This window comes from Hippocampus zosterae, unplaced genomic scaffold (assembly GCF_025434085.1).
Source record: "Hippocampus zosterae strain Florida unplaced genomic scaffold, ASM2543408v3 HiC_scaffold_174, whole genome shotgun sequence".
Classification (NCBI taxonomy): Eukaryota; Metazoa; Chordata; class Actinopteri; order Syngnathiformes; family Syngnathidae; genus Hippocampus; species Hippocampus zosterae.
Genome location: NW_026262799.1, coordinates 16882 through 41060, shown reverse-complemented (window position 1 = coordinate 41060; position 24179 = coordinate 16882). Strand labels below are relative to the sequence as shown.

The 24179-nt window shown below is 56.2% G+C and overlaps 2 protein-coding genes across 2 annotated transcripts; both read right to left on the bottom strand.

Moving 5' to 3' along the window:
- Positions 1-6519: 6519 nt before the first annotated feature.
- Positions 6520-8088, bottom strand: LOC127594507 (uncharacterized). Its single transcript, XM_052056368.1, is given in 1 exon segment — positions 6520-8088. A coding segment is annotated over 1 exon segment (1569 nt).
- Positions 8089-12211: 4123 nt separating this feature from the next.
- On the bottom strand, positions 12212-13435 carry LOC127594506 (isobutyryl-CoA dehydrogenase, mitochondrial-like). Its single transcript, XM_052056367.1, is given in 1 exon segment — positions 12212-13435. A coding segment is annotated over 1 exon segment (1224 nt).
- Positions 13436-24179: the final 10744 nt, after the last annotated feature.

Below are 24179 nucleotides of genomic sequence, written 5' to 3'. Positions count from 1 at the left end.
ATCAGCGTGCAGATGAGCGGAATCGAGCATGTCCATCTCTTCGCGAACTATGAGGCCCCTGCCACCCCCTACTCGCAGAGTTATAACCAAACGCTGACCAAGTCGAAAAAGATCAGCATGCCAGTCATGGGCAAGCTGTACCTCATGCTTTAGCATGAGCAGGCGGGGTCCGGCCTGCTGCTGCTGGAGGTCAGCCTCCAGAAAGGCGAGTTCTGGCCCTACATTGTCTATATTCTGGTGGGCGTGCTCTCGACTTCGCTGCTGATGGGAGTGGCCTACGCTTGTTACAAGAAGTCCACAGAAGACACTCACGAGGTGCAGCAGCGGGCCAGCCTGACGAACCGGAACAACCGGGAGATCGGGAACCTGGACCTGTTTTTCCCGACATTCCGATTCGGCGAGCTGGACTAGATCGGCTACGAGCGCAGCATGGAGCAGGACTGCTGCATCATCTGCCTGGAGGAGTTCAGCAAGGACATCGAAATAAAGATGCTTTACTGCAAGCACTACTTCCACAAGGGGTGTCTGGGGAGCTGGTTCAAGAAGAACCGCAACTGCCCCACCTGCCGGGCCTCGCTGGAGGCTGAGGACTGCATCCTGATCTACAACTTCATCCGGAGCAGGCTGTCCAACCCCCACTGCAAGGCCGACTTCCTGAGGAGCCTGGTGCAGCTGAACTAGCCCGACGACCTCTTTTCGCACGCCGAGATCAAAGTCTGATTTTTTATCATCTGCGCCGGCCCTTTATCTCTGAAATCAGGGCGTCGATCCGGTCCACCTCGATCCGGCATTCTGTCTTCAGCCCGCTCCGGGTCAGCTCCAGCCCCCGGCTCAGCTTTTGCTACTCGCTCTGCTGCCGGTCCCGGCACGCCACCTGCCCCTCCAGGTCTTGCACCTGCGTTTTCAACTCCCGGTTGCTCATCTCCGCCTTCTCCAGCCGTTTCTCCAAGTCTGCCAGCCTGGCGCTTTGCTTTCTGGTCAGCAGTCTACCCATTCTCCACCCGGAGCTGGTCCTGAGCCTTCTCGCTCTGCAGGACCTGGGCCTCGCCCTCACTGATCCACGAATTGAGTTCTTTTTCTTTCATCTTGCGCTCGGCCAGTTGCCGCTCGAGTTTGACCTTGACATCCGCGTTGTTTTTGCGTTCCAACTAGCGCTGAGTGCGCTCCTTTTCCAGCAGCACCTCGGTTTGGCTTTGCGCTCGGGACAGCTCCATCTCCGCCTGCTTCTGGGCTTCAACCACACCCTCCAGCTCCTCGACCTGGCGCTTGGACTGCTCCAAAGCAGCTGCACTTGCAACCAGTTCGTCTTCGAGATTACATTTCTCGCGCTCAAGCCGGGCTACATCCTCCTTGCATTCCAGCAAGTCCCGCTGCAGGCGGACGTTCTCATTGCTGCCTGACCGGTTTTAGGTCTTGAGCTAGTGTATGATCTCTTCGTTTTTGCGGGCCTAGTCGGCGCGGTCCTGGTCGGCCTGGACCAAAGCCTTCTGGAGCTGCTCCTCGCGGTTGGCGGCGCGGTCGAGACACCCCCGTGCCTAAATCAGTTCTCTATGAAGTCCCTTGTTCACTTCTTTCAGATTTTCGCGCTCGATTCTGTGCAGGGTCTCTTGAAGCTAGTCCCGTTCCTTGCGCAGACGGTCGAGCTCAAATTTATCCTTCTGAGAGTCTGTCAACAGAGCCTAAAAACGGCTCTTGTAGGCATGGTACTCCTCAACGTCTACCTTCAGCCGGGCGATCTCAAGCGAGCAGGAGTCCAGCTGCTCCTCCTTACTTTCCAATTCTTTCTTAAACTCCTCGAAACTGGCCCTCTGTTCGCGAAGGCGGGCCAGATTGTTCTCCTCGAGCGACAGATCCTTGAGTTCCGCCTGGCGCAGGTCCTCATCGCGGGTGTCCACGCCGCAGGGCTGCCTGTAAGAGTAAACCGAACGAATCTCACGCTGCAGCCTCTGGATGTCACTTTTCGGGCTGTTGATCATTTATCGTATCCTCACGAATCAACCATCCCTCCCTAACCAATCCATCTGGTCACTGCATGCTGGCTTTGATCCTCTCGTACATGGCCAGCTGGTCTGCCCTCACCGTGCTTCTGGCCGACCCCGCCGCCTCCTCCAGGTCCGCTTGGCTCACCGTCGTGGCAACATCCTCCCCCTGCTACAGTCCCTTGATTGTCCTTGCGACTGCCGCCTGGTACGCGGCTGCCACCAGCCCATATATGTCTGCCCCTGACAGTCCTTCAGGCAGTCGGTCGCCAATCTCGTCCAGGTCTATGGATGGGTCAAGCGGTAGTCTTCGGCATTGGGCTTTCAGAATTGATCGGCGGGCGGGCTGGTCCGGCAAGCCTAGGTATACTGGCCTGTCGAAGCGACCTGGTCGGATCAATGCTGGGTCGAGCAAGTCAGGCCGGTTGGTCGCCCCGACCACATAAACCCCGCCCTCAGCGTTCGCCTCGTCTAAAGAGGTGAGCAGCTGTGCCACCAGCCGGTCCGTGACCGAATGCGAGTCAGAAGAACCACCGCGCTTAGGCGCCAGAGAATCCAGCTCATCGAAGAACAGAACACAGGGTCGAGCCTTGATCGCCCGAGCGAAGACATCCCTGACGTTTTTCTCAGACTCGCCAACGTACATGTTGAGCAGCTCGGGGCCCTTGACCGAGATGAAACTCATCCCGCACTCACTGGCGATGCACTTGGCGAGCAGGGTCTTGCCGGTACCGGGTGGGCCGAAGAACAGGATACCTGTGCGGGGCCGCACCTGTCTCGAGAACAGCTCGGGCCGCTCCTACGGCAGCATTATAGTGTTCGTGATCTAGCGTTTGGCCTGCTCCAGTCCGCCCACGTCTGACCACTTGATCTCCAGCACATCCCGGTTTTTGCTGCGCTCCAGCATCGCCTCCAGCACCTGACCCGCAGTCTGCCCCCGCTGCTCCTCGATAACTTGCTCGACCACCCTCCACCCACCGCTCCTGGCCACCATTGCCAGCTGCCGCACTTAGCTCTCCTCAGCTGTGATGTCTTCGCCTTTCAGCAATACTCGGTATATACTGGTGATCTCCTCCTTGCTGATGGCTGGCCAGTCGACAACTCGGTAGTCTGAGAGCTGACTGTCTAGCACGACCAGCCGGTCCCCCTGCGGTTGTAGGAGACTGAAACTGGGCAGCTCAGCTAGCCGCTCTGAAGAAGTCACGTGGATAAAGCAAGGCTCGAGGGACGAGCTTAAGACTGCGGTCAGCTTGGCAGCCGGGTCCGGCTCAAGGTCCAGACTGATCTTGTAGTAGAACCTGCAGGTGGCAAGGCAAAACAATTTCAGAAAAAGACAGACCGCCATTTTATCCCTCCTCTCGAGAACCTGCACTCCTTTGCCGGCGCAGCTTGCTTGCAATCTTTCCTTCAGCTACGGGTAGGGCGGCAGACTGAAAATTTGGAGGGCGAGGGACGTGGACCTGGCTGGCTATGACCAGCTGCGGAAGGGAAGGATGAGATTGGTTGGCATGGTCGTGCTTGTGAAAACGAATTCTGTGGACTCGTCGTAGCTAAACAGTTTGCTCTGCAGCGCCAGAGGAGACTGGTTTGTGATCTTGTCATTGCCACCTTCCAAGGCAACCACCACTCCCACTTCCTCACAGAAAACCCCTTCCAGCACCCCAACACCTTTGAGTCTAAGCCTTACGAATTTCCGTAGAAAGAGGAGTCCTTTTGGGTAGACCATGCAGTTTCCCTTCCCTTCGATATACACTTTCCTGGCCGGCTGGATGTCCGCACGCCGGTAGGGTGCGAGCTGGGGTTGTGATGGTAACCCATTTTAGGACAGCCGGGACTGACTGAGCAATAGGCTGCCCCAGAACAGGCTGTGGAAGGAGACGAGGTTGGGGTCGGATGGGTTCTCGTCTTCGAGCAGGTGGACAGGGTAGGCCAGTTTCCCCCCCAGCGTGACCATAACCCACCCTCTGATAGCGATGCCAAGCCGCTGCAGCAGACAGAGAGGCGCAAGCGCCACTGTCTCCAGAGACTGGCAGCCCATCTCGGCCAAGTAATGCGGGGCGGCGTGGATGGCGGCCAGGCCGATGCTGATTTCCATTAAATCACACCTTTTTGTGGTACTTGCGCTTGGGCTTGTGGACCTTATCCTCCCTGTTGTTTGGGGCAATCTCTTGCGCTATTTTCTAGAGCTCCTTCTCCACCTCGTGCAGTTCTGCTCGGTCCACGTCCAGCTTGCGCTTGAAGTATCGTGCTCGCACGTTCTTCATGGGCGTGCTTACGCCGCTGATCATCCTGCGGCGGACGTGTCTGTCCTTTATGTACTCCTCGTGCTCTTCAGGAGGATGCTCTGCAGGATCATGCACAACCACCATCTGCGAGATGTCGTTGGACTTGAAGAGGTTGATGTTGTCGATGGTCTTGAAGGACTCGATGATGCAGGGCATGTCCATGATCGTACCCCGGAGCCGCTGCTCTCCCACCTTGAAAGCAAAGGAACTTTCCTCCAGCCCCTCCGAAGTTTTTCTGATCTCAGGAGTGATCTCGATCTGTCCATCCTCGCTGTTGTCGATCATCCTGCCAATCTGCTCGGCCAGGCCCTCCGGGAATCGAGCGATGAACTGGTTCTCGTACCTGAATATTTCGGACATGCGAATTATATCGATCACGAATTGACCGTCATTTCACAAAGGCATTCACGGAGCTGTGCACCCAGTACGCCTATGGACAAAAGAAAGGCTTTTCCATGAACTACGTGCTGTCCAGGTAGGGTCGGATCGCAGCCGCCTTCTGGAAGTGCGACTGGTAGGCCCTTGCCTGATCGCGCAGCTCGCCTTTGCTCTCGAAGATGCCCAGCCACCAAAAAGTCAGTTCGTAGAAAAATAAATCTGCAAGGCCAAGTTCTGCACGGCCGTTGAGAAAGGGATTCGCCGAGCCCAGCAAGGCCTGCATGTCAGGCCCATGCTCCTTCTCAAACTCCACGCGCCTAGCAAGGACCATGTGGTCCAAGTTGAGATTCTTGACATGCCACATGAGCGCATGCACTTCAAGGAGCACTTCGTAGTTACGGCACTGCTCGCTGACCGACCTGCCGAGGAAGTCCATCTGGTTGGTCAGCTTGGTAATGAACATGGCGATCGGGATTGCATAGCAGATCCGGGTGTTGTTGTACTCGGCGAGTGGGAACAGCGACGTGAGCTTGAATTTCGGCTTGAAGGCGGTCCGGAATTCTGCAATCTTGTGGTACCGGACTTCTTTGTAAGGTAGTTTGGTCAGATAGAGCAGGTAGCGCAGGGGCTGGTTGAACCCTCTGAAAGGCGCTCCATACAGCACGAAAGTCTCGAACGAATACTCATGTTACTTGGCCAGGCTAGTGTCCTCGCTGCACATCCCCATTTTGTATTTCGAAATGTCCATGGAAGGACATCCTCCATATATTATCAGAACATTCACGGAAAAAGATCCTAGGTCTCGCGGGGAACAAGCAGGATTTAACAGGCCTAAACGAGGAGCGCTTCCTGAATCTTCGCATTTTCTTAAATTTTAATAGGATCCTAAATTAGAAAAAGAATTTTAGAGATCTCGAGAAAAAAGAGCATTTCTCAAAAGATATAAAATAATGAACACCCACATCTTCAATATTACTACCTGGCCTCTGAGGCTTCCCTCTGCGTTTGGATGAAAAGGAATTTTTAACGAAGAAAAAATATAATCCAATACTCCGATAATAAATCATATAACTAATGGTGAAAAGCAAGAGAATCGTGCCTTCTTTGCCCAGCAGAAGGCGTATCTATTGTCCGGGCGAGTGCAGGGCGGTTAGCTCGACCAGCGGGCTCACCAAGGAACTCGGATATTTTTTAGACCAGGCCGAGTTACGTCGAGAAAATTAATTGGAGGGCTGCCTAAAAACAGTGATTTTGGGCAGACAAGAGACCCAAACTTCTAGACGCAAGCGTTTCTATAGACGCCCGGCGCGATAAAAATAAACCTACTGCAAGGACTGCTGCCACTAGCGACTAGACTCCTACAGCGCCTGTCTCTTCTGCGCCAGCTGCAAGGAGTAGGTGGAAGACTGTCTACGCAAATTATACGAACTCAAAAAGTGGATTCTCGAAGAAGGCAAAGAACACGTCAACCATGTCGAGAGTATTCTGTAAACATCCCCACTTTCAGAAGCCCGGTGCCCCGAATTTGACAAAATGGCGGGCGAATTGCTGCGGGCACTGCAGGGCGGCGAAGATACGCTTGGACAGGACCTAAACTCGATCTTCCCGAGAGTGACCGCCGAGCTGCGGGAAAAAACTGTGCTACGCTTCAGGATCGAGGAAACTGACTGGCTGGACTTCCGCGAGATGAGTGTGATGTTTTCGAAGATTGTGGAGAATAGTTAGCGCAGCCTCTTCTGGGTTCGGATAGGAGACGAACTCGAGGCGAGCGAGCGTTGGCATAACGCGGGACTGCTTGAAAGCCTGTTTGGCTATGTGCGGGCCAGGCTTGCCAGGCGCTGGCCCGGCCTCCGCACACATTATTGACCAAGATCCGATCATTCCTCGTCCGGCTCGAACCCGTCTTGATGCAGGGACTCGATGAGCCCCTTGATCTTCTGGCTGTCCTTGGACTACAGGTCCAGAGCGATCGTGAAGTACTGGTGCGCCTTGTCGATCTGCCCCGTCCGCTTGTAGATCTTGCCGATCAGGGTCGGGATCGGAGCCTCTTTCGGCATCATCACGCTGAGCTTTTCTAGCTCGAGCAGCGCCAGGTCGTAACGCCGCATCTTGACCAGCGCGTTCGCCTTTTGGTAGCGGTTCAACCCGTTGCGGGGGTCCAGGGCCTCGCTCTTCTCGAAGTACTTGAGAGCCTCCCCGAACTCGCGCTTGCTGGTGAGGGTCATGCCCATGAACGAGTAGAGGATCGGGTTGCGCGGGTTAATCGAGATCGCCCGCGCAAAATGATCGGAAGCCTCATTATACTTCTCCTGCTTGAAGAAGATCGAGCCCAGCCCCCACCACGCATTGTAGTGCCGCACGTCCAGGTTCAGCGCAGTCTCGAAGCATTTCCGGGCCTTGTTGAAATCCTCGTTGCTAACGTACTCCAGCCCGCACAGGGAATGACCGTAGGGGTTCTGGGGCTGCAGCTGGATGGCCCGCGAGAAGAAGCGGATCGCGCAGTCGTGCTCCTTCTGCATCGAGAAGCAGTTGCCCACCACGATCCAGGTCTCCGGACTGTACAGGCTCTTCTAGAGGACATTGTGGGCCAGGTGGCACAGTTCGTTGCCTTTCTTCAGCTGCCAAAGGCAGCTGCTGTAGTATTCCAGCCCTTCCAGCCGGTAGGGCTCGAGGCGCTGCGCCTCCAGATAGTGCTTCTCGGCCTGGGCGTATTTGACGGATTCCATGTAGCACCGCCCTATGCATGTCTGCACCCAGCCTGTGTTCTGCTGCAGGGGTGGCAGTCGCTCGAACTCTTCGATCGCCTCCTGGCACTCGAACGCGCACATCTTTTGGAAAGGCACTGCCAGTCGGTGCAGGAACCCGATCAGTTCCTTGCCGGGCCCGCTCTTCCGGCGCTTGCGGTCTGGCTGCCGGTCCACCTTGTGCTCGTTGAAGATGCTGCTGGGTTGCATGATGTCGCCTACCTTGCCTTCCACGAATTTTCCGAGTCGCTGGTAGGCCACCCAGAGGGACGGGTTGGCATCGAGCGCCTTAAGCAGGGCTTCTCGGGCCTCCTGATAGCGCTGCTGTTTTTCTAGCACCTCGCCAAGCAGCAGCAGCCCATAAGCGCCACAGGGAACCTGATCCAAGCGGGTGGGCAGGTTGAGCGAGTCACCGGCAAGGAGGGCTCGTTCAGCGTCCTTGAAGCGGTTGCAACGGAAGGCGGCCATGGCCAGTTTGTAGCGATTGCTGTCAAGCTGGGTCTCCTTAAGCAGCCCGAGCACTTTGAAGTGCTTGTTCTCGGCCAGGTAGCAGTCGGCCAGCAAGCCGCGGTGCTCCTCGGACTCGCGCTGGGCCAGCAGCCGCTCGGCCAGGAAGGCGGCGTTGTCAGGGTGCCCCATGGCCAGGCTTTCCCGAATGCTCTCGGTCAGCTGCTGCTCAAGCACAGGGTTTTCCTCCTCCATTTGAAATTCAAATTGTTTGTTGAGTGCTCAGCAGCCTGCGCTTCAGGTAGCACTCGTACAGGTGCTTGGCCACCTCGCTGTCCACGCCGTTGTCTGTGCCCCGGCATTCGATCTATGCCCGCCCGTCAGCCTCTCTGCACAGCTGGTCCTGCCGTCCTTCCAGCACTCGGAACGCTTTCCCAAGCTCCTCCAGCTGTGCGTCCTTTTCTCTAACCGCCCGCCTGACCCTCGCCAACTCGTCTTCGAGGGCCTGGTAGTTCACCCGAGCGGTACTACTGATGGCCGCTTTCTCCCTTTCAAAGGTCTGCTCGAGCAACCGCCTTTGTTATTCATGGGCCTGGCTGTCTCGCTGTAGACTCAGAGCTCTTTCTTCCCGTATGAGGTCCAGTTAGCCCCTTAACACATTCACTCTCTGTTCGGCGTCGTCGGCCCTGCGGTTGGCCAGCAGCAGCTCTTACTGTAAGGCCTGCCGGCTGGCCTCTACGTGACTGACCTGCACTTTTCCATGCCCCACAGCCTCATCGATCAACAGCTCCTTGCTCCTCAGATCGTCCTGCAGCAGGCCCTGCTGTTCCCTCAGCCTAGCCACAGTCTTGGCATGCTACCCGTCCCTTTCCTTGATAAGCAACTCAAGCTCGATGATCTTGTCCTCCCTCTCAGCCAGGGTCTCGAGGAAACCCTTGTGCTTGAGTTCAAAGGCGGCTCGGTCCTGGTCGATCCTCCTATCCAATTAAATCAGCTTGGCTTTGAACTCCTCTTTTAGACTGTCCCTGTCACAATTCAACTATTAGACTTTGCATTTAAGCCGTTAGTTCGCCTCCACCTTTTCACCCAACTCCCGCAGCACTCTGGCCTTCTCCTCGGTCATTCTGTCCAGCTGCCTCTCGTGCTCGACCGCCTAGGCCGCCATGTCCTTTCTCAGCAGGTCATGGTCCAGCTGCAGCTTGGCCAGGTACTTGCCCTCTCCTTCTCTACTGGCGAGTAGTGCTATGCTGCCCGCATGCTTTTACTGCAGCTCTGCTAATTGTAGGTTGCTGGCCTCCAGCTCTTTACTGAGTCTGGCTACCAGGTCACCTGATGTCTCTGTCTTGATGATTAGGTCGCGTTAGCGCAGGGCCTGTTGCTCGGCCTGTCTGGCCGTCTGCTCCTACAGCATTCTTTGAAGCCTGTCCAGCTCTGCATTCCTACCTTCGATCCTTCCAGCAAGCGTCTGCGCCTCGTTTTTGTAAAAACTCACCTTCTGTAAAAGCTCTGCATTGTCAAGTTCGAGCTGTTTGGTCTGGTACCTCAGCCTTTCGAATTTGGTGTCAGCCTGTCTACACTCTTCCAGGCCCTGCAGTCGCGCCTCGAGAGAGTGTGATGACTCTACCGACCTGTATTCAAGCTCGCGCTGGGCTTTGACCCCGTCCTGCAGCCTTCTGATGGTCGCCCTAAGTTTTTCCTTGGTGCGCTCGTCCTCGATGGTGCGGGCCTGCAGGTCGCTCACCTCCTCGATCAGGGTCTGGTTCTCCTTCTCCAGGGATCGGACCAGCGAGGCCAAGTACTCTGTGTTGCGCTCAGGGGCCATAAATTTGTTAATACCGCAATAAAAACCTAACTTTAATCATGGAGGCCCTGACCTCTCGCTTTTATGAGGGCTCAGTCAGCACCCTCAACTGGATTCGGGGCAAGACCGCGCCCGTGCCTCTGCCCGCGCTTGACCTGGTCCACGGTGATGCCTTCTTCGAGCGATTGTTTTGGATGATCGACCATGCTCGATCCCATGTGTTTGTCATAACGTATGCCATAGACGACAGCCTTGTAGCCAGGCTCACCCTGCACAAACTGGCAGAGGCCAGGAAACGGGGGGTGCGGGTGGCCCTCTTCGTTGACGACTTGATGCAAAAAGGGGACAAGAAAGGACTGGCTGAGTTATAAAAAGCAGGAGGGGTGTTCAGCTCACTGAACCCGCAATGGCGCCCCTTCACCCCCAGCGCCATCCTGCACAAGATTTTCGTCAACATGGAGATGTTTCGTCGGCACCATGAAAAGCTTGCAATTGCTGATGACTGTATCCTGATCGGCTCTTCCAACCTGGAGGAGGGCTACGCGGGCTACCGATTCGGCACGCTCAAATACCGAGACCTGAACTTGTTCGGCCGCAACCTCCTGCTCGAATAGGCGAGGGCACATTTCATAGGAATAGCCAGCAGGTACCGTATCCGTCTAGACCCAGAGCTCAGCAACGGCGAGCTAAAGGCGACTCTGACCCAGCAGTTCCCTAACAGCCCGTTCCAAGGGCAGGCTCGGCTGCTGGCCAACCGGCAGCCGGACTGCCGGGAGATCGAGCAGCAGGTGGTCCGCGATATTGAGAACGCACGGTCTGAGCTGATTATCCTGCAGCCGTACTACTACCCCATGAAATAGTTTGAGGAATTGATCGCTAGGGCGATCAGCCGCGGGGTGCGGGTCGAACTGATCACCACCTCTCGCCGCGACCAGCCCGCCTACCGCCTGCTGTAGAACCCCCTGCTCATAAAGCGCCTGCTGCTCAAAGGACTGCTGGCCTGGCAGTACCTGCCCAGCGTCCTGCATGCCAAATGTTACTTAGTGGACGGTCGGATCGTAAACCTCGGCTCGTTCAATAACGACCGATGGTCGTGGCGCATAAACGACGAGATCAACGTGCGGGTGGAGGACCCGGCGCTGTACGCCTGGGTGGCTGAGGAGGTTCGGACGCTGAAGGAACAGTGCACAGAGATAAGGCTAGGGCGGAGCGAGTACCCTTTGATGCGACGGGCACAGATCGCGTTCTGGTCATGGTTTTTGTACTGCAGCGAGTTTTACTCACTGAAGCAGCAGAAAGAGCGGGCCAGCTAGGATATCTACGTGCGGGTGGAGGACGATGATGGGTGATTTCTGATTTTTTACTATTTTATGGATCTGAGAGCTGCGATAAATTATAACGATGGACTGTTTCAGGTGCTGCTTCGGGGAGGAGTAAGAGGCCCGACTAGTATCTGCGTCCGAGCCGGTGCGGGACCGGCCGCCTGCCCCCATCCAAGAAATTATTTAGATTTAAAATCGTTCAGACGAGTAGACCCCCCATCCCGGGCTGGCCACTGAGCCCCTGATCGGGCTACAATAGCTCTTTTTCAACAACTACATGATCCTCGACCAAATCGGCTAGGGCTCGACCTGCAAGGTCTTCTGTGCTTCTAAGGGCGGCCGCCTCTTTGCCTTTAAAATTATCAGCCGGCGGCTACTGCAATCCAGCCTGCGCAAGAGCAAGAGCAAGGGCAAGGGCAAGACCCGGGACCAGCGGCAGCACATCTACCGAGAGATCGCCATGATGAAGAAGCTGGACCACCCCAACCTGGTCAAGCTCGAGGAGGTGATCGAGTCCTCGGAGCAGGACTATTTGGCGTTGGTCATGGAATATTCCGAGAAGCAGGATATCCTCGAGTGGAGCGAGGACACCGAGCGGTTCAGCTACAAGGAGAGCGAGCGGTTCGGGGAGCAGGCCATCCACCGGCTCGCGGGGCAGCTGTTTGACGCCATCAACTACCTGCACTCCAACGACCTCGTCCACCGTGACATCAAGCCTGCCAACATCCTCTTCTATGAAAACGTCCCCAAGCTCACCGACTTCGGCTCCTGCGAGCTGGCCACCCTGATCTCGTCGAAAGAGGGCACCACCGCCTTCATGTCGCCAGAGATGTTCCGGTCGCTGACCAAGGACTTCGACCACAAGAAGGCGGACGTGTGGGCGATGGGCTGCACGCTGTTCTGCTTCGCGTACCTGCAGCTGCCGTTCAACGAGGAGGGCATCGAGTTCGAGCAGTCGATCTGCTACCGGTAGCTCGAGTTCCCGGACCAGCCCGAGTACTCGTCCTAGTTCAAAGATTTCATCAGGCAGTGCTTGGTGAAGAACCACAGGGAGAGGCCTTCCGTAAGAGAGATGATCCGGCACGAGTGGCTGGGCGGGCAGCCCGTGGACTACGCGTGCGTGGAGGTGCAGCAGGATGACATCGACAGCAGCGTCTCCCAGATCATGCAGGAGATGTTCCAGGGCGCCTTCTCGAAAAAGCTGCAGAAGCGCAGGTCCCGCTTCCTGTCGTGCATGACTATGCTTTGATGATGATCATTTGCCGGCCAGCAGCTTGCGGCTGACGATGAGCCGCATGATTTCGCTGGTGCCCTCCAGGATCATGTGCACCCGCAGGTCCCGCAGGAATCGTTACACTGTGTACTCGCATAGGTAGCCGTACCCCCCGTGGATCTGCATCGCCTCGCTCACCACTCCGAAGCACCGCTCCGTGGCTACCTGCTTGGCCATGGCCGCGTAGACAGTCGCGTCTTTGCTCTTCTGCTGGACGAGAACCGCCCCGTTGCGGACCATCGCCCGCGATAGCGCCAGGTCACTGGCCATCTCTGCGAGTTTGAACTGGATGGCCTGGAAGTCAGCCAGCCTCTGCCCGAACTGCTTGCGGCCGAGGCTGTATTGCCGGGCCAGCTCGAGGCAGAAGACCGCCCCGCCCAGGCTGCAGGAGGCGATGTTGATCCGGCCCCCGTCCAGCGCAGACATCGCCATCTTGAAGCCCTGCCCCTCCCCACCGATCAGGTTTTCCTTCGGGACTCTGCAATCCTCGAAGGTGACGAGGCTAGTCGGCTGCGAGTTCCAGCCCATTTTGCGCTCGTTCTTGCCGAGGACGATGCCAGCCCCCTTCTCGACCACGAAGGCTGACACGTCCTTCTCTGAGGTCTTGGCCATCACGATGTAGATGCTCGAGCTGGGCCCGCCCGAAATGAACATCTTGGAGCCGTTGATCACGTAGTCGGAGCCGTCCTTGCGGGCGGTCGTGCTCATGGCCTTGGCGTCCGAGCCCGAGTTCGGCTCGGTCAAGCAGTAGCTTGCGAAAGTGTCCATCGAAACCAGCTTTTCGATGTATCTGCTCTTCTGGTCTTCGCTGCCGTAGGTCTCGAGCATCCAAAGGCACATGTTGTGGATCGACAGATAGGCGGAGGTGGATACGCAGCCTGTCGCCAGGGCCTCGAAGATGAGCGAAGCTGACAGGCGGTCGAGCCCGCAGCCTGCTTGAGCATAAATCGAGCCATAGCCCAATGAGGCAGCCTCTTTGATGGTGTCGACCGGAAAGTGATGCTTCTCATCCCATTCGGCCGCGAAAGGCGCCAGCTTTTTCATGGCAAAGTTGAGGGCCTCCCGCTGGATATCCTGATGCTCCTGAGAGAGCAGGTCCCCGACCTCGTGCTTCTTGAGGCCATCATAGACATGCGAGAAGTCACTGGCCCGGGCACGGCAAGCAAGCGTGAGGGCGGGGCGACGAAGGACGTGTCCGATAATCATCAATTATATTGAAAACGCATGAAGGGCACGAAGCGGACCTTCCTGCTACGCAGGCGCAAGGACATGTCGAACGTCAGCAAGGACCAGAGCACCTCCTCCATGAAGGGCAAGAAGAAGCGTATGAAGGAGGAGGACAAGCCTCTCATGCAGATGCCCATCCCTGAGTCTGAGCCCTGGCAGCTCCAGGAGGGCGAGCCCATGCTCTCCATCGACATCAAACAGCTGTTCTTCCGTGCCAAGGTGGGCGTCCCGGCGATCAAGGAGGTGACTATCCGCAACATCGGCAACAGCGCCATCTACTACGACTGGACCAAAATCCACAAGGACAAGCTGCACCCCTTCTCCTTCCAGGACGACCTGCCCAAGTTCTACAACCACCACGACCTCAACGTCATCACCCCCGGCCAGGAACTTACCTTCGAGTTCCTGTTCAACTCGCCCTTCGCGGGGTCTTCATCGAAGAGTACATGCTCAAGTGCCAGCCCGAGCCGGCCAACCTCCTCCCAGTGCTCAAGCTGGTCGGCGAGGCCTATGAGGACGACCGTTTCAGCACGCGCCGCTCTGACTTTGCTCAAGAATTGCACAAAGACTTCGATCTGAAATTTGTTGGGGAGATTATCAACGACATCATGGATTAAGTCAAGCCGATGCCCCCGCCCGCTCCGGATCTCAATGACCCTGCGGTGCTCGCCCACTAGTTTGAGGCTCGTAACAAGCAACTTGGTCTATGGTTCGATCCAATCGTCCACGCCTGGTACTCTGACATGGCCGCAACCCTACAACTTGAGTCCTGGGACCTAACCATAAGTCAGTTGCAGCAGGCCATCGAAAAAGCTGCCCCTGAGGAGCAATAGTTCCTCAATTATCGACTGGCCAGCTACCTCGACTGTTCCAGACACAGGCCTCTATAAAAATCACCTGCCTGGGAACTGCTGCAGGAGGTGTTGGGGGGACTGGCTGACAACCTAGGAGAGTTTAACGACACTGCCCGAAAAGACTTAGAGATGTGGGAATGGTCTTTTCGGGAGCCCAAGGAAACCGAAGCGTAAGCCAAAGCGGACAAGGACGAACTGGACAAGGTCAAGGCCGACTGGCTCAAAAAGGCCAAGAAGAAGAAATGGACTGAGGATGACGAGAAGGCGCTGCTGGAAGACTACCGGCAGCGGGTCAAAGACAAGGTCACGGAGGGTCTGCTCGCAGGCCTAGATGACTTCGAGTACAAGGAGAAGACGAGGAGCGGACAGCTTCTACTGCGACGGGATAGCAGCCTCCCCCGCAGGATATTCTATGACCTGTACCGGAGCGTGAGCGTGCGCAGTGTGGACTTAGACGGCAAGCTGGTCATGATACGCGGGCACGTGCAGGTCAACCTCAACAACAAGGCCCTGGAGGAATTCTACAGCTACGTGAAGAACCTGGACGAAGAGGAGCGCAAGCTGGAGGAGAGCAAGCTCGAGCTGGAGAAGCTCAACAAGGAGAAGAAGAAAAAGCGGGGCCGACGGGGGGCAGATGGCGGGGAGGAGACCGTCATATCGCAGAGTCGCAAGTTCGACATCTCCAGCTACCTCGATGAGTCCAACCTCAACGACATCGTCGAGACGCTTAAACTGGTCATCGAGAAGCAGGCCAAGCTGGTGTTCTTGGTACTTTCCTTCGGCAGCCCCTTCACGGCGACCGCCCTGCCCCTGAAATTCCTCTACAAGTATCTCAAGGAGAGACTAGAGTTCCCGCTCGAGTTCCACCCCGACCTCAAGATCGAGGGGTTCAGGGACAAGCTCTAGAACGAGATGTTCCCCGAAAACTCGGCGATCATGTTCGAGAACACGAACACCTGTCCGGAACTGGCAGGCGGGGTGCTGACCGAAGGCGTGCTGGAGAAGGCCAGCTTCGACGACAGGCACGAGCTCGCCCAGATCGTCCGGGACTACGCTGAGGTCTATGTCGAGGAGAACAAGTACGCCCTTGGGCACACCACTCTACTGGACTTTCAAAGAGGAATGAACTACGTGGCAGGACTGGGGCTGACCCGGCTGCTGTCCCTCGTGGGCTACAGCTTTTGGGAGGGCAGGAAGCCGGCCGTGCTGGTGGTGGGCGGGACGTTCAATATCGACAAGTTACTATTTATCCAGGCGATGGCCTGGCACGTCGACCGCATCGTGCTGCTGGGGCGGATCGGGGTGTGCTTCTATATGGTCTACAACGGGCTTGCAGAGCTTTGCGGGATTCGGTTGGATAGCGAGACCGTCGCATCCATCCAGAAGTTCAAGGCGGTCTTTGAGGAGGAGTGGCAGAAGGATGTCCCTGAGTACAAGAGGGAGCCTGAGCCCCCTCGGGCGACGCTGGTGCTGCCGACCGATGTGATGGTCTGTCCTCGGACTGATGAGCCTAAGTTCTCGGAGGAGTATTTTAAGGTGCTGGCAGAGCAATCTCGCCCTCTGGACGAGGAGAGCCAAGGCGCCAGCCACATGATCGTGGACAACGGGCCCGCCACCACGGCCGCTGCGCTGGAGCAGCTGTCCTCGGCCAAAAAGATAGTCATTCTGGACAATGTCATGCCGAAACCTTACTTCAAACCATCAGGCCTGCAGATTTACAAGGCACTCTTCGCTGTGCAGAAGGAGAAGGCTGAGATGGGGCTGAAAGATCGGGATTTCGGCAAGGAGAAGATGATCGTCTTGATCGGGGCCCATGAAGAGGCAGTCGCGGACATGCAGCTGGAGGAGCCTGTCGAAAAGCCCAAGGAGGAGGACGCCTACGCAGAGGAGATGGAGGAGGATATGCAGGAGACCCCCGCAAAGCAGCCCAACATTAGCCTGGTGCAGGATTTCCTGATCCCCGAGAGCGAGCTCGTGGTGCGGCTGCTGTCAGGCCGCCCTCCCTACTCGCTCCGGAAGCTGGACCTGCACAAGGTGTAGGAAGAGGACATGCTGTCCTGATGACCAGGCGACATCTCTGCTCTTGATCACCGTCTCTCGAATTTCTGCCTACCGCATGCACGTGCCGAAGGCGGCCTTGATGTTCTGCCCGACGAACTCGAGCGCCAGGGTCTAGTTGTAGAGGCGGGCCATGCTGGCCGTGAAGCGGTCCTCGAGCAGGGGCAGGTTATCCAGCTCGTTCACCTGCTCGAGAGCAGCCCGGTCCAGCAGGAACTTGACCGTGTGGCGGTCAAGCTCAGGCTCCAGGAAGGACTCACAAGGCGGATACTTGTACTTGACGATCAGTGCAAAGTAGGCCCCCAGCCCGCTGCTACTGGTGATGACTGCACCTCTTAAGCACCTTAAACAAGTACTTTTCCACCTCCTTCTCGAGGTTTTCTCGGTGCAACCGCTTTTCGAATAGAGTGCCTCTGGACCGCTGCACGTCCAATTTGTTGCGGACTCTCTGCTTGCGCAGGTTCTTGCTGCTGGAAAACACTAGTCGATGCACGTATTGCTTGGCCTCTTTGCTCGTGAAATGCTTCTCGTGGTAGATCGTCTGCTTTAGTTTGTCACAGTTTTCCTCATGCCGGGTGATAAACTCCTCCAACTCGTGGACCGCCTCCACGCAGGCCGCATAGTCCCTGAGCAGAGCCTCAAACTGGACGACCTTCTCAACGTGGTCCTCCTTCTTCTCAGTGCCAGTGGTGCGCTTAAGATCGACCTTCAGGAACTCGACCATCTTGTCAATCTGGAGCTGGCCGAGGGGGATGAAGCTCTGCCGGAAAGAGGTCTTGAAGGCGGTCAGCTCCTGGATGTAGAACAGGATCAGGTTGCCGACCTTTTCCTCCAGGCCCTTGAACAGCATGTGGATCACTCGCTGCTTCAGCAATGGCTATGCCTCCAGCTTGGCCAGCAGGTTCTGATATGCCACTTTGCAGAACAGCTCGAAGTTTATTAGCGAAATTCGGTTGATCCGCGCCGGCCTTTCTCGGCGCCTTTGCAGGCCCAGCAGCTCGAACTCTTGCCGAGGCTACACGATCTCGTAGTCCACCACAGAGCAGCTCAGACCCCGCCGGGCCTTCTCCAGGTCGTCGAAGTGGGCAGGCCTTTTCCTTCGTGGCAGATGCTGGGAGAGGTGGCGTTCGGGCCGTTCAGGCATTATAAATGATTGTGCTTTTTTTGTGCAGCACGGCTCTCGGACAGTAATGGTGGTAGTCCTCGCGGGCAGTGCTGCTTACCGCCAGCACATTCACCGCCCAGCTGCAGACCCCCGGCTCACTGAAGATAGTCAAATTCTTCACCCCCTGGTGCAAGTACTGTCGCTGGATGAAGAACGACGAGTAAGCGATATTCTAAAAGCTGACTGGCAGGAAAGCCGCTATGTTCCAGGTCAACTGCGACCTCGAGCAGCAGCTGTGTCTGTCCGAAAGAGTCTTTTCATACCCGGTGGTCAAAATCCTGGGGTTCGGAGGGCAAGTCCTGTTCGAAGAGGCTGGATACCTCCACAAGGACCGATTTCTGCAGCTGATCACAAGCTAGCTCGAAAACGAAGAGGACAAGGAGAAAACTGCGAATGAGCAGAAGGCCAGAGAGGAAAATTAAAGGGCGATCGAGCAGCAGCGTGCACGCAGGGCTGAAGAGTAAAAGCGGCTGGAGCAATAGCTAACAGGCCGGGTGCAGGCCGGCCAGCTCGATGAAATACGAGTGCTGCACGAACTGCTGATCAAGATCGAGGCGCTTACCAACAAAGTCACAGTCCTGTAGCAGGAGCTTGCCAACCTCAACGATATTTCCACAGAGCACCGGCGGATCAGAGACATCGCTTATGAGGGAAGAGCCAGCCTAGCCGAGCTGCAGACGGGGGTGGAGGCCGTGCGCCAGTCGGCCGCACAGATTGACTCCACGAACTGGGTGGTAGCCGGGGTCTGCGCAGTGGTGGCCTGCGTGGCTGCCTTCCTGAAGAAGTGAGTGAGTCACTGAGTGAGCATGTAAGCCAGGATCAAGCAGCCTACGGTCAGGCCCACGGCCAGCCACATCTTACGGGCGGACTTGGCCTCCGCAGGGCGGGAGGTGAGGTCAGGTCCTTTCGCTCGGAAGGTTGGGAAAGGCTCGTCCCTGGCCTCGCTGGCCAGCTGGCTCTCAAACTCCGAGAGGCAGTTGAAGAAGAAGTTGCGCAGCTCGCGGATGAAGCGATTTTCGTAGTAGGTGAAGAAGCTACGGTTGAAGCTTTTGGTAAAGGAGTAGATCAGGTTGCTCTCCTCCAGCCGGAAGCTGATCACCAGGCTGTCTCTGAACTTCTCTCGCAGCTTGCCCTTGGTGATCTCGCAGTCCACTTGGCTGACAATGTCGCCCGCATGGTCCTACTCTCGATACGCGAATTCCACGGTTTCGTGGATGGCGTAGTTGGTGTTGTCTATGGAAAGCCGGTACTCAAATACCTCCAGGCCGTGCTCCTGCCTGCACTCCAGCTCCTGGATCATTTCCTCCATGAACCTGCGGTGGAACCGCTCGAGTCGGCGCACACACTCATCGCCTCGCTGGGCCAACCACCTGCCCACCGTGATCTGGTAGGTGGTGTCCTCCTCGATAACCGAGTCCTTGAGCTTGTCGTCTTTGGTGATCAGTGAGGCGAACATCGAGAAGTTGACCTCCTTGATTTCTTCGGTGGAGTGGTTGATCAGCTGGGGGACGGTGGGCGGGGCCTCTGCCATAAGGTCGGTCACGGTCATTAGTCTGAACTCGTTGCGGATGAAATCGAAGGCCTTGTCCCTGCGGTAGAACGACGTAAACTCGATTTCACCCTTCGGCGTCACGATTGTCACTTTCCCCTCTGGCGAGAACTGGGTCTCGTTGCGGTAGATCCGCAGTACGTCCGACTTGGGCACAATTATCACCGTCCCCCCGAAGAAAAGGTTTCGGGAGTTGAAAGGCGAGCGAAACATCACGCTGCGGGTGTTGACGTGCAGCTTACCGAGCAAGGCGATGCCATCCCGCAAGGCGCACTTGTAGCTTTTGAGGTACTTGAACTCCGGCGTGATGCAGCCCCCGCACGCACGGTTGTTTTCCTCCTCGTTGAGAGCGAGGCTCATCGCCAGATAGATCTCTTTGAGAAAGGGCTGGTATTTCTTGGATTCCTTGAATTCTTGCGGAAGCAACTCCATTTCAAAGAACTCGTGGAACAACAGGTTTTTGAGCTTGCTGTCTGTCCGCATCACCTCGCGCATGTCCTCTTCGGGTTAGAAGGCCGGTTGCTTGCGCTTACGCTCAAACTCCCGCCGCACCTCCGTCTAGAACAGCAGCCTGAACTCCTTCAGCTTTTCACTGAGGGCGTTGGTGTTGAACCCGTCATTGATCTGGTATTCCGAGACGATATTCCGCAGCTGCTAATCGAGACGGGCCAGGGCGGCGATGAACTCCTGGTCGCGGAGGGGCTTGTCCTTGCGTGAACAGGTGAACCCTTCCATCGCCTTGGCTGACTGCTCCTCGACTGTTTTCAGACTCTGCTGGAAGGCCTTGACCCCCTTCTGGTGGAAGTTAAGGATGTTGTCGAGATCGGGGTAGAGCGTCTTCATGACCTTGCAAAAGGCCTCGCTCATGGTGTAGGGTAGCCGGTGGTCCATGATCATCCGCTCGTAGTGATCCGCCATCTTCTTTCCGAAGTACTTACGCAGGTTTTTCTCGAATTTCTCAACCTTGTAGGTAGAGAACACGTCTTCGCGGATGGTGAGCATGCGCTGCTTGAGCCGCTTGCCGCACCCCGCGAGGCGGCTCAGGAATTAGACCACTGCACGTTTGCTGCCCAGACTACGACCGTACTACTCCGCGAGGCGGGCTGCCTCTCTGCCGATCGAGTTGGCGTACTCGAGGTGCTACGCTTTGATCTATTTGAGACTGGCCAGGTTGATCGGCCTCAGACTGTTTTCAAACTCGAGGCTGGGCCGGCCCTGCTGGTAGATCGCCTGCAGGATGGGCCGCTCGCGGGCCACCACGCAGCCGCTGAGATGGATGAAACTCTGGTAGACGCAGGTGTTGGCCCTGAGGGCAAGTGCCTGGAGGGCGTGCATCTTACGGACCAACTCCTTCTTCTGGATGGCGATGGTCTCGGAATCGTGATTGAGCTTGATTTCGTAGCTATCGAGAGCCTTGACCTTGGCCTCGATCTCTTTCTTGAACATGCCGGTGATCTCGATGTTGTAGGCGGTGAGGGGGTCCACCTTCTTGCGGTCGAACTCCTCGATCGAGTTTTCGAGGGACAGAATGCTCTGCCGGTAGAAGGCCACGTTCTCCGTGAAGCTTTGCTCGTGGTTCTTGTAGAACTTCACCTCTTCGCAGAACTATTGGATGAGGGTGCCCAGTTGCTCCTCGTATTCTTAGTGGCCCGGCTGAGCCCATTATCGGATCTGTTTGCAAGCATCGTCGACTAACGCCTGCAGGTTATCCACCACCTCTTTGAGCAGGTCCAGCAGGTTCACATAATGGGAGGCCCTGCCAAGAGGCTGGTCCCCGACCTTGCCGTTGACCTGTTCGAGAGCAGCCCTCACCGCCCTCAAGTACTCCTTGTACGCGTCATAGTCCTACTCGACGTAGTTCCTAAGCAAGGCGAGCATGTGCGCGGCCTTGCCCACCTTGAGCTGCACCTTGCTCATCATCTTCCTCTTAATGAACATGTCAGGGCACAACATATATTGTTATTGATGTGTTTCATTTGAACAGGTCGAATAGCTCCTGCCCCTCGAAGGTCTTGGTTTACTCTCCCTCGCTCAGGAAGTCTGTCTTCAGGCGCCGGGCCATCGCGCGCGCCAGGTTCTACACTGTGATCGAGTTGTACTTGATTGGCAGCATCCAGTCGAGCTTCGGACCGATGTAGTTAAACACCCCCGTATTCGCATTCCCGATGATCCCTGCAGGCCTGAAGATGCTCAGTCTGCGGAACCCCACCTTCTTGGCCTTCTCCTCACAAAGGCCCTTCACGTGCTTGTACCACCCACCGCCAGCCTTCGTCCCTAACAGCCCGTAGGTCTCCTCAACGTCGGCTCCCACGGCAGTCAGCAAACCGAACGCCTGCACTCCGGACTGCCTGCACTTTTCAGCAAAGAGGATGTTCAAATCGCAGTCGATATGCATCAATTCGTCCTTTTCCGAGGTGCTGGCCTTGCCGATGCCCAACGTGGTGATCGCACAGTTGTGCCCTTCGAAGGATGTGTCCTTCATGTCCTCGAGCTTGCTCAGCTTTAGGACTTTTACTCGGTCTCGGTCCAAAGCCTCTAGCTAAGGCAGTTCCCGTCTGGCCACAAGGGTGACCCTTTCAACATCACGGTCTTAAAGCAGTACCCTCAGCAGAGGCCTCCCGCACTCCCCACTTCCGCCCAACAGCAACACCCTCATGCCCGCTTGCATAGATTTATAAATGATACTTCCTCTTATTATCAATTCACGGTGATTAAAGATCGTTGAAAATTATAACGATGGGATGCGTGAATAAGCCTAGGGAGGCAGTGCCGCCTGCCGCGGGGGGATAGTCGGTTGAAGTGAGCAGGCAGGAGCCCCAGCCCCAGCCCCAGCCACAGGCCCAGACCCAGCCCTCGCCCCAGACTCAGACTCAGGCGCAAACCTAGCAGCCCGTACGTTCTCCAGCCAGTTCGCCGAGCAAGGCATAATAATCTCGCATGTCAAGGTCACAGAACAAAGAGGACGAGGCCAAAAAGCGATAACGAATGGCGATGATCCAGCGGATGACCTAGAACGAGGCCTCCGAGAACTACGTGCCAGTGAACCTTCGATCAAGCCAACTTCCTCTCTTCGAAGAGTTCATAGTCAACCAGCTGGTCGAGAGCAAGTGACATCGATTTAAATGGCCCCTATTTTTTATGGATCAAACGACCGCCTTTTCCAGGATCACCCTCAGCGAGGTGTCCTGCTGTCCTGAGCACAGTCTGCCTCAGACCATGGCCTGTCTGGAGTGCAACTTCATGGCTCTCTGCCAGGCCTGCCATGACCGCGGCTGCCACCTGCACCACAACGTCAGGCCCATCACCCGGGTCGGCGAGCAGGCCGACATGTCCCTCCAGATATTTCTGGTCAAGTTACGGGCCAAGGTGGAACTGCTGGCTCTGGAGGCCGAGCGCATGAGCCTTCGCAAGGTCGACCTTTTCGAGCAGAAGGCAGCAGTGATGAAGCAGGTGTGCGCAAGGGCGGATGAGATCTGCGAGGCGGTCAGGAGCAGGGCCCGGACCCTGGAGGGTTAGCTGATGGAGGTGCTGGACACAGAGCTCGCGGCAATTGAGCTCGAGATCAAAGATATTAGAGGCGATTCGAGGCAGATGATCGCCTGGCACGAGCAATTTGAAAGGCTGCTGGGGCAAGACGATCAAGCTGAGAAGTGCGCGTTTCTATTCAGGAGCGCAGAGCAGGTGACTGACTTGCTTTCCAAATAATCAAAGGCCGTCCTCTCCCTCCCGCGTTTCGAAGTGGAGTTGAATTCCCGGGCGGCTCTCGAAAGCATATCCTCCTGGAGAGTTGCCTGTAAGGTGATGACTCGCACTGAGCCTTCAAGCGGCTCAGTGATAATAAAGACCAAGTCCGGCAAGAAAGCCAGCAAGAACAAGCTGACCCGCACAAAGCGCAAGGGGCATGCGCGCAGCCAGCAGCCAAGCCCCTGCCGCTCCTGGAAACTTGAGCTGTGATTTTCAGACATTGCTCGTCCCGAGCACTTTGGTCTTATAGGTCTTGCGAACCCCCAGCAACTTCGAGCTGCTTTCCTTGAAGGTCTGGTGCAGGTTCAGCCGCTTGCCCTGCCACTGCCGCTCTTCCTGCCCGTTCTCGGAGGTGTTCCAGCTGGCCTGCGAGTACTCTCCAGCGTTTTATTTCGGCTCGCTCGAGGCCAATAATCTTACATTAGAAAGCAGTTTTATTGGAGGCTTGGGGGAAGTAAAAGTATGCGTGTGCAAGACAGACAAGGGCTCGATCTTTACAGGAGTAGGCTGCGCATACACGGGTGGAGCCTGCCAGACTCCATGATCCTGCCACTTCCAACCTGCCCACTCCGTACCTAGCTCGAGCTTATCAGTCCAGCTGCTCTGAACTTCCCGAATGGTGGCCCTTTCCTTTTCCTCTAGGCTCCTGACCGAGTCTCTGACAATGACGATAACTTCATCGTCGAAGAGGGGCTCGAGCGGGAGATGGTAAATCTACAGACTGGGAGCCATTGCGATTTCTGGATTGGGAGTAGTGAATTCGCAGGATTCGAAGGTGATCTTTGTGTGTAGACTGGGCAAATGGATGCGGTCTAGTGATGCGATTTTGTTTACCGGGCTGTTTTGTAATCGGCTGAAAGCTAGAAATAGCTTTGCCTTGTCTCTGACTATCTATGCCTTTTTAACTAACCCAATAGTACTCTGCGAGCGGATCAATCTCCTTTTCAAGGCCGCAAACCAAGACATCAAATGTGCTCTCCTCTTCTCGCGTAGGAACTGTCCGCACACCTTTACGAAAGCACTTATTTTAGAAAGACTTTGCAACTGATTGGCCTTGGCTAAGTTATTTTGCTGCAGAGATAAAAAGGCGGTGGCTAGGTTATCCCTCCTGTTCGCATGCTCAATTCCCAGCCACCTTCGCACAGCCCTGCACACGACCCCCGCCCTGGCCAACTGCTGCCTGGTTATGCGCTTGGCCTGCTCGCTAACTCTAGCAGATAATTTCTGGAACATCCTTTGCAATTCAAGTTTTTTCTGCGCCACCAGAGCCTGATCTTGAATCGTCCTCAGACATTACCGTAATGTCTTTTTGTCCTGTCTCTGTCTGAAGGCAGTCAGAATGCCAGCTGCTCT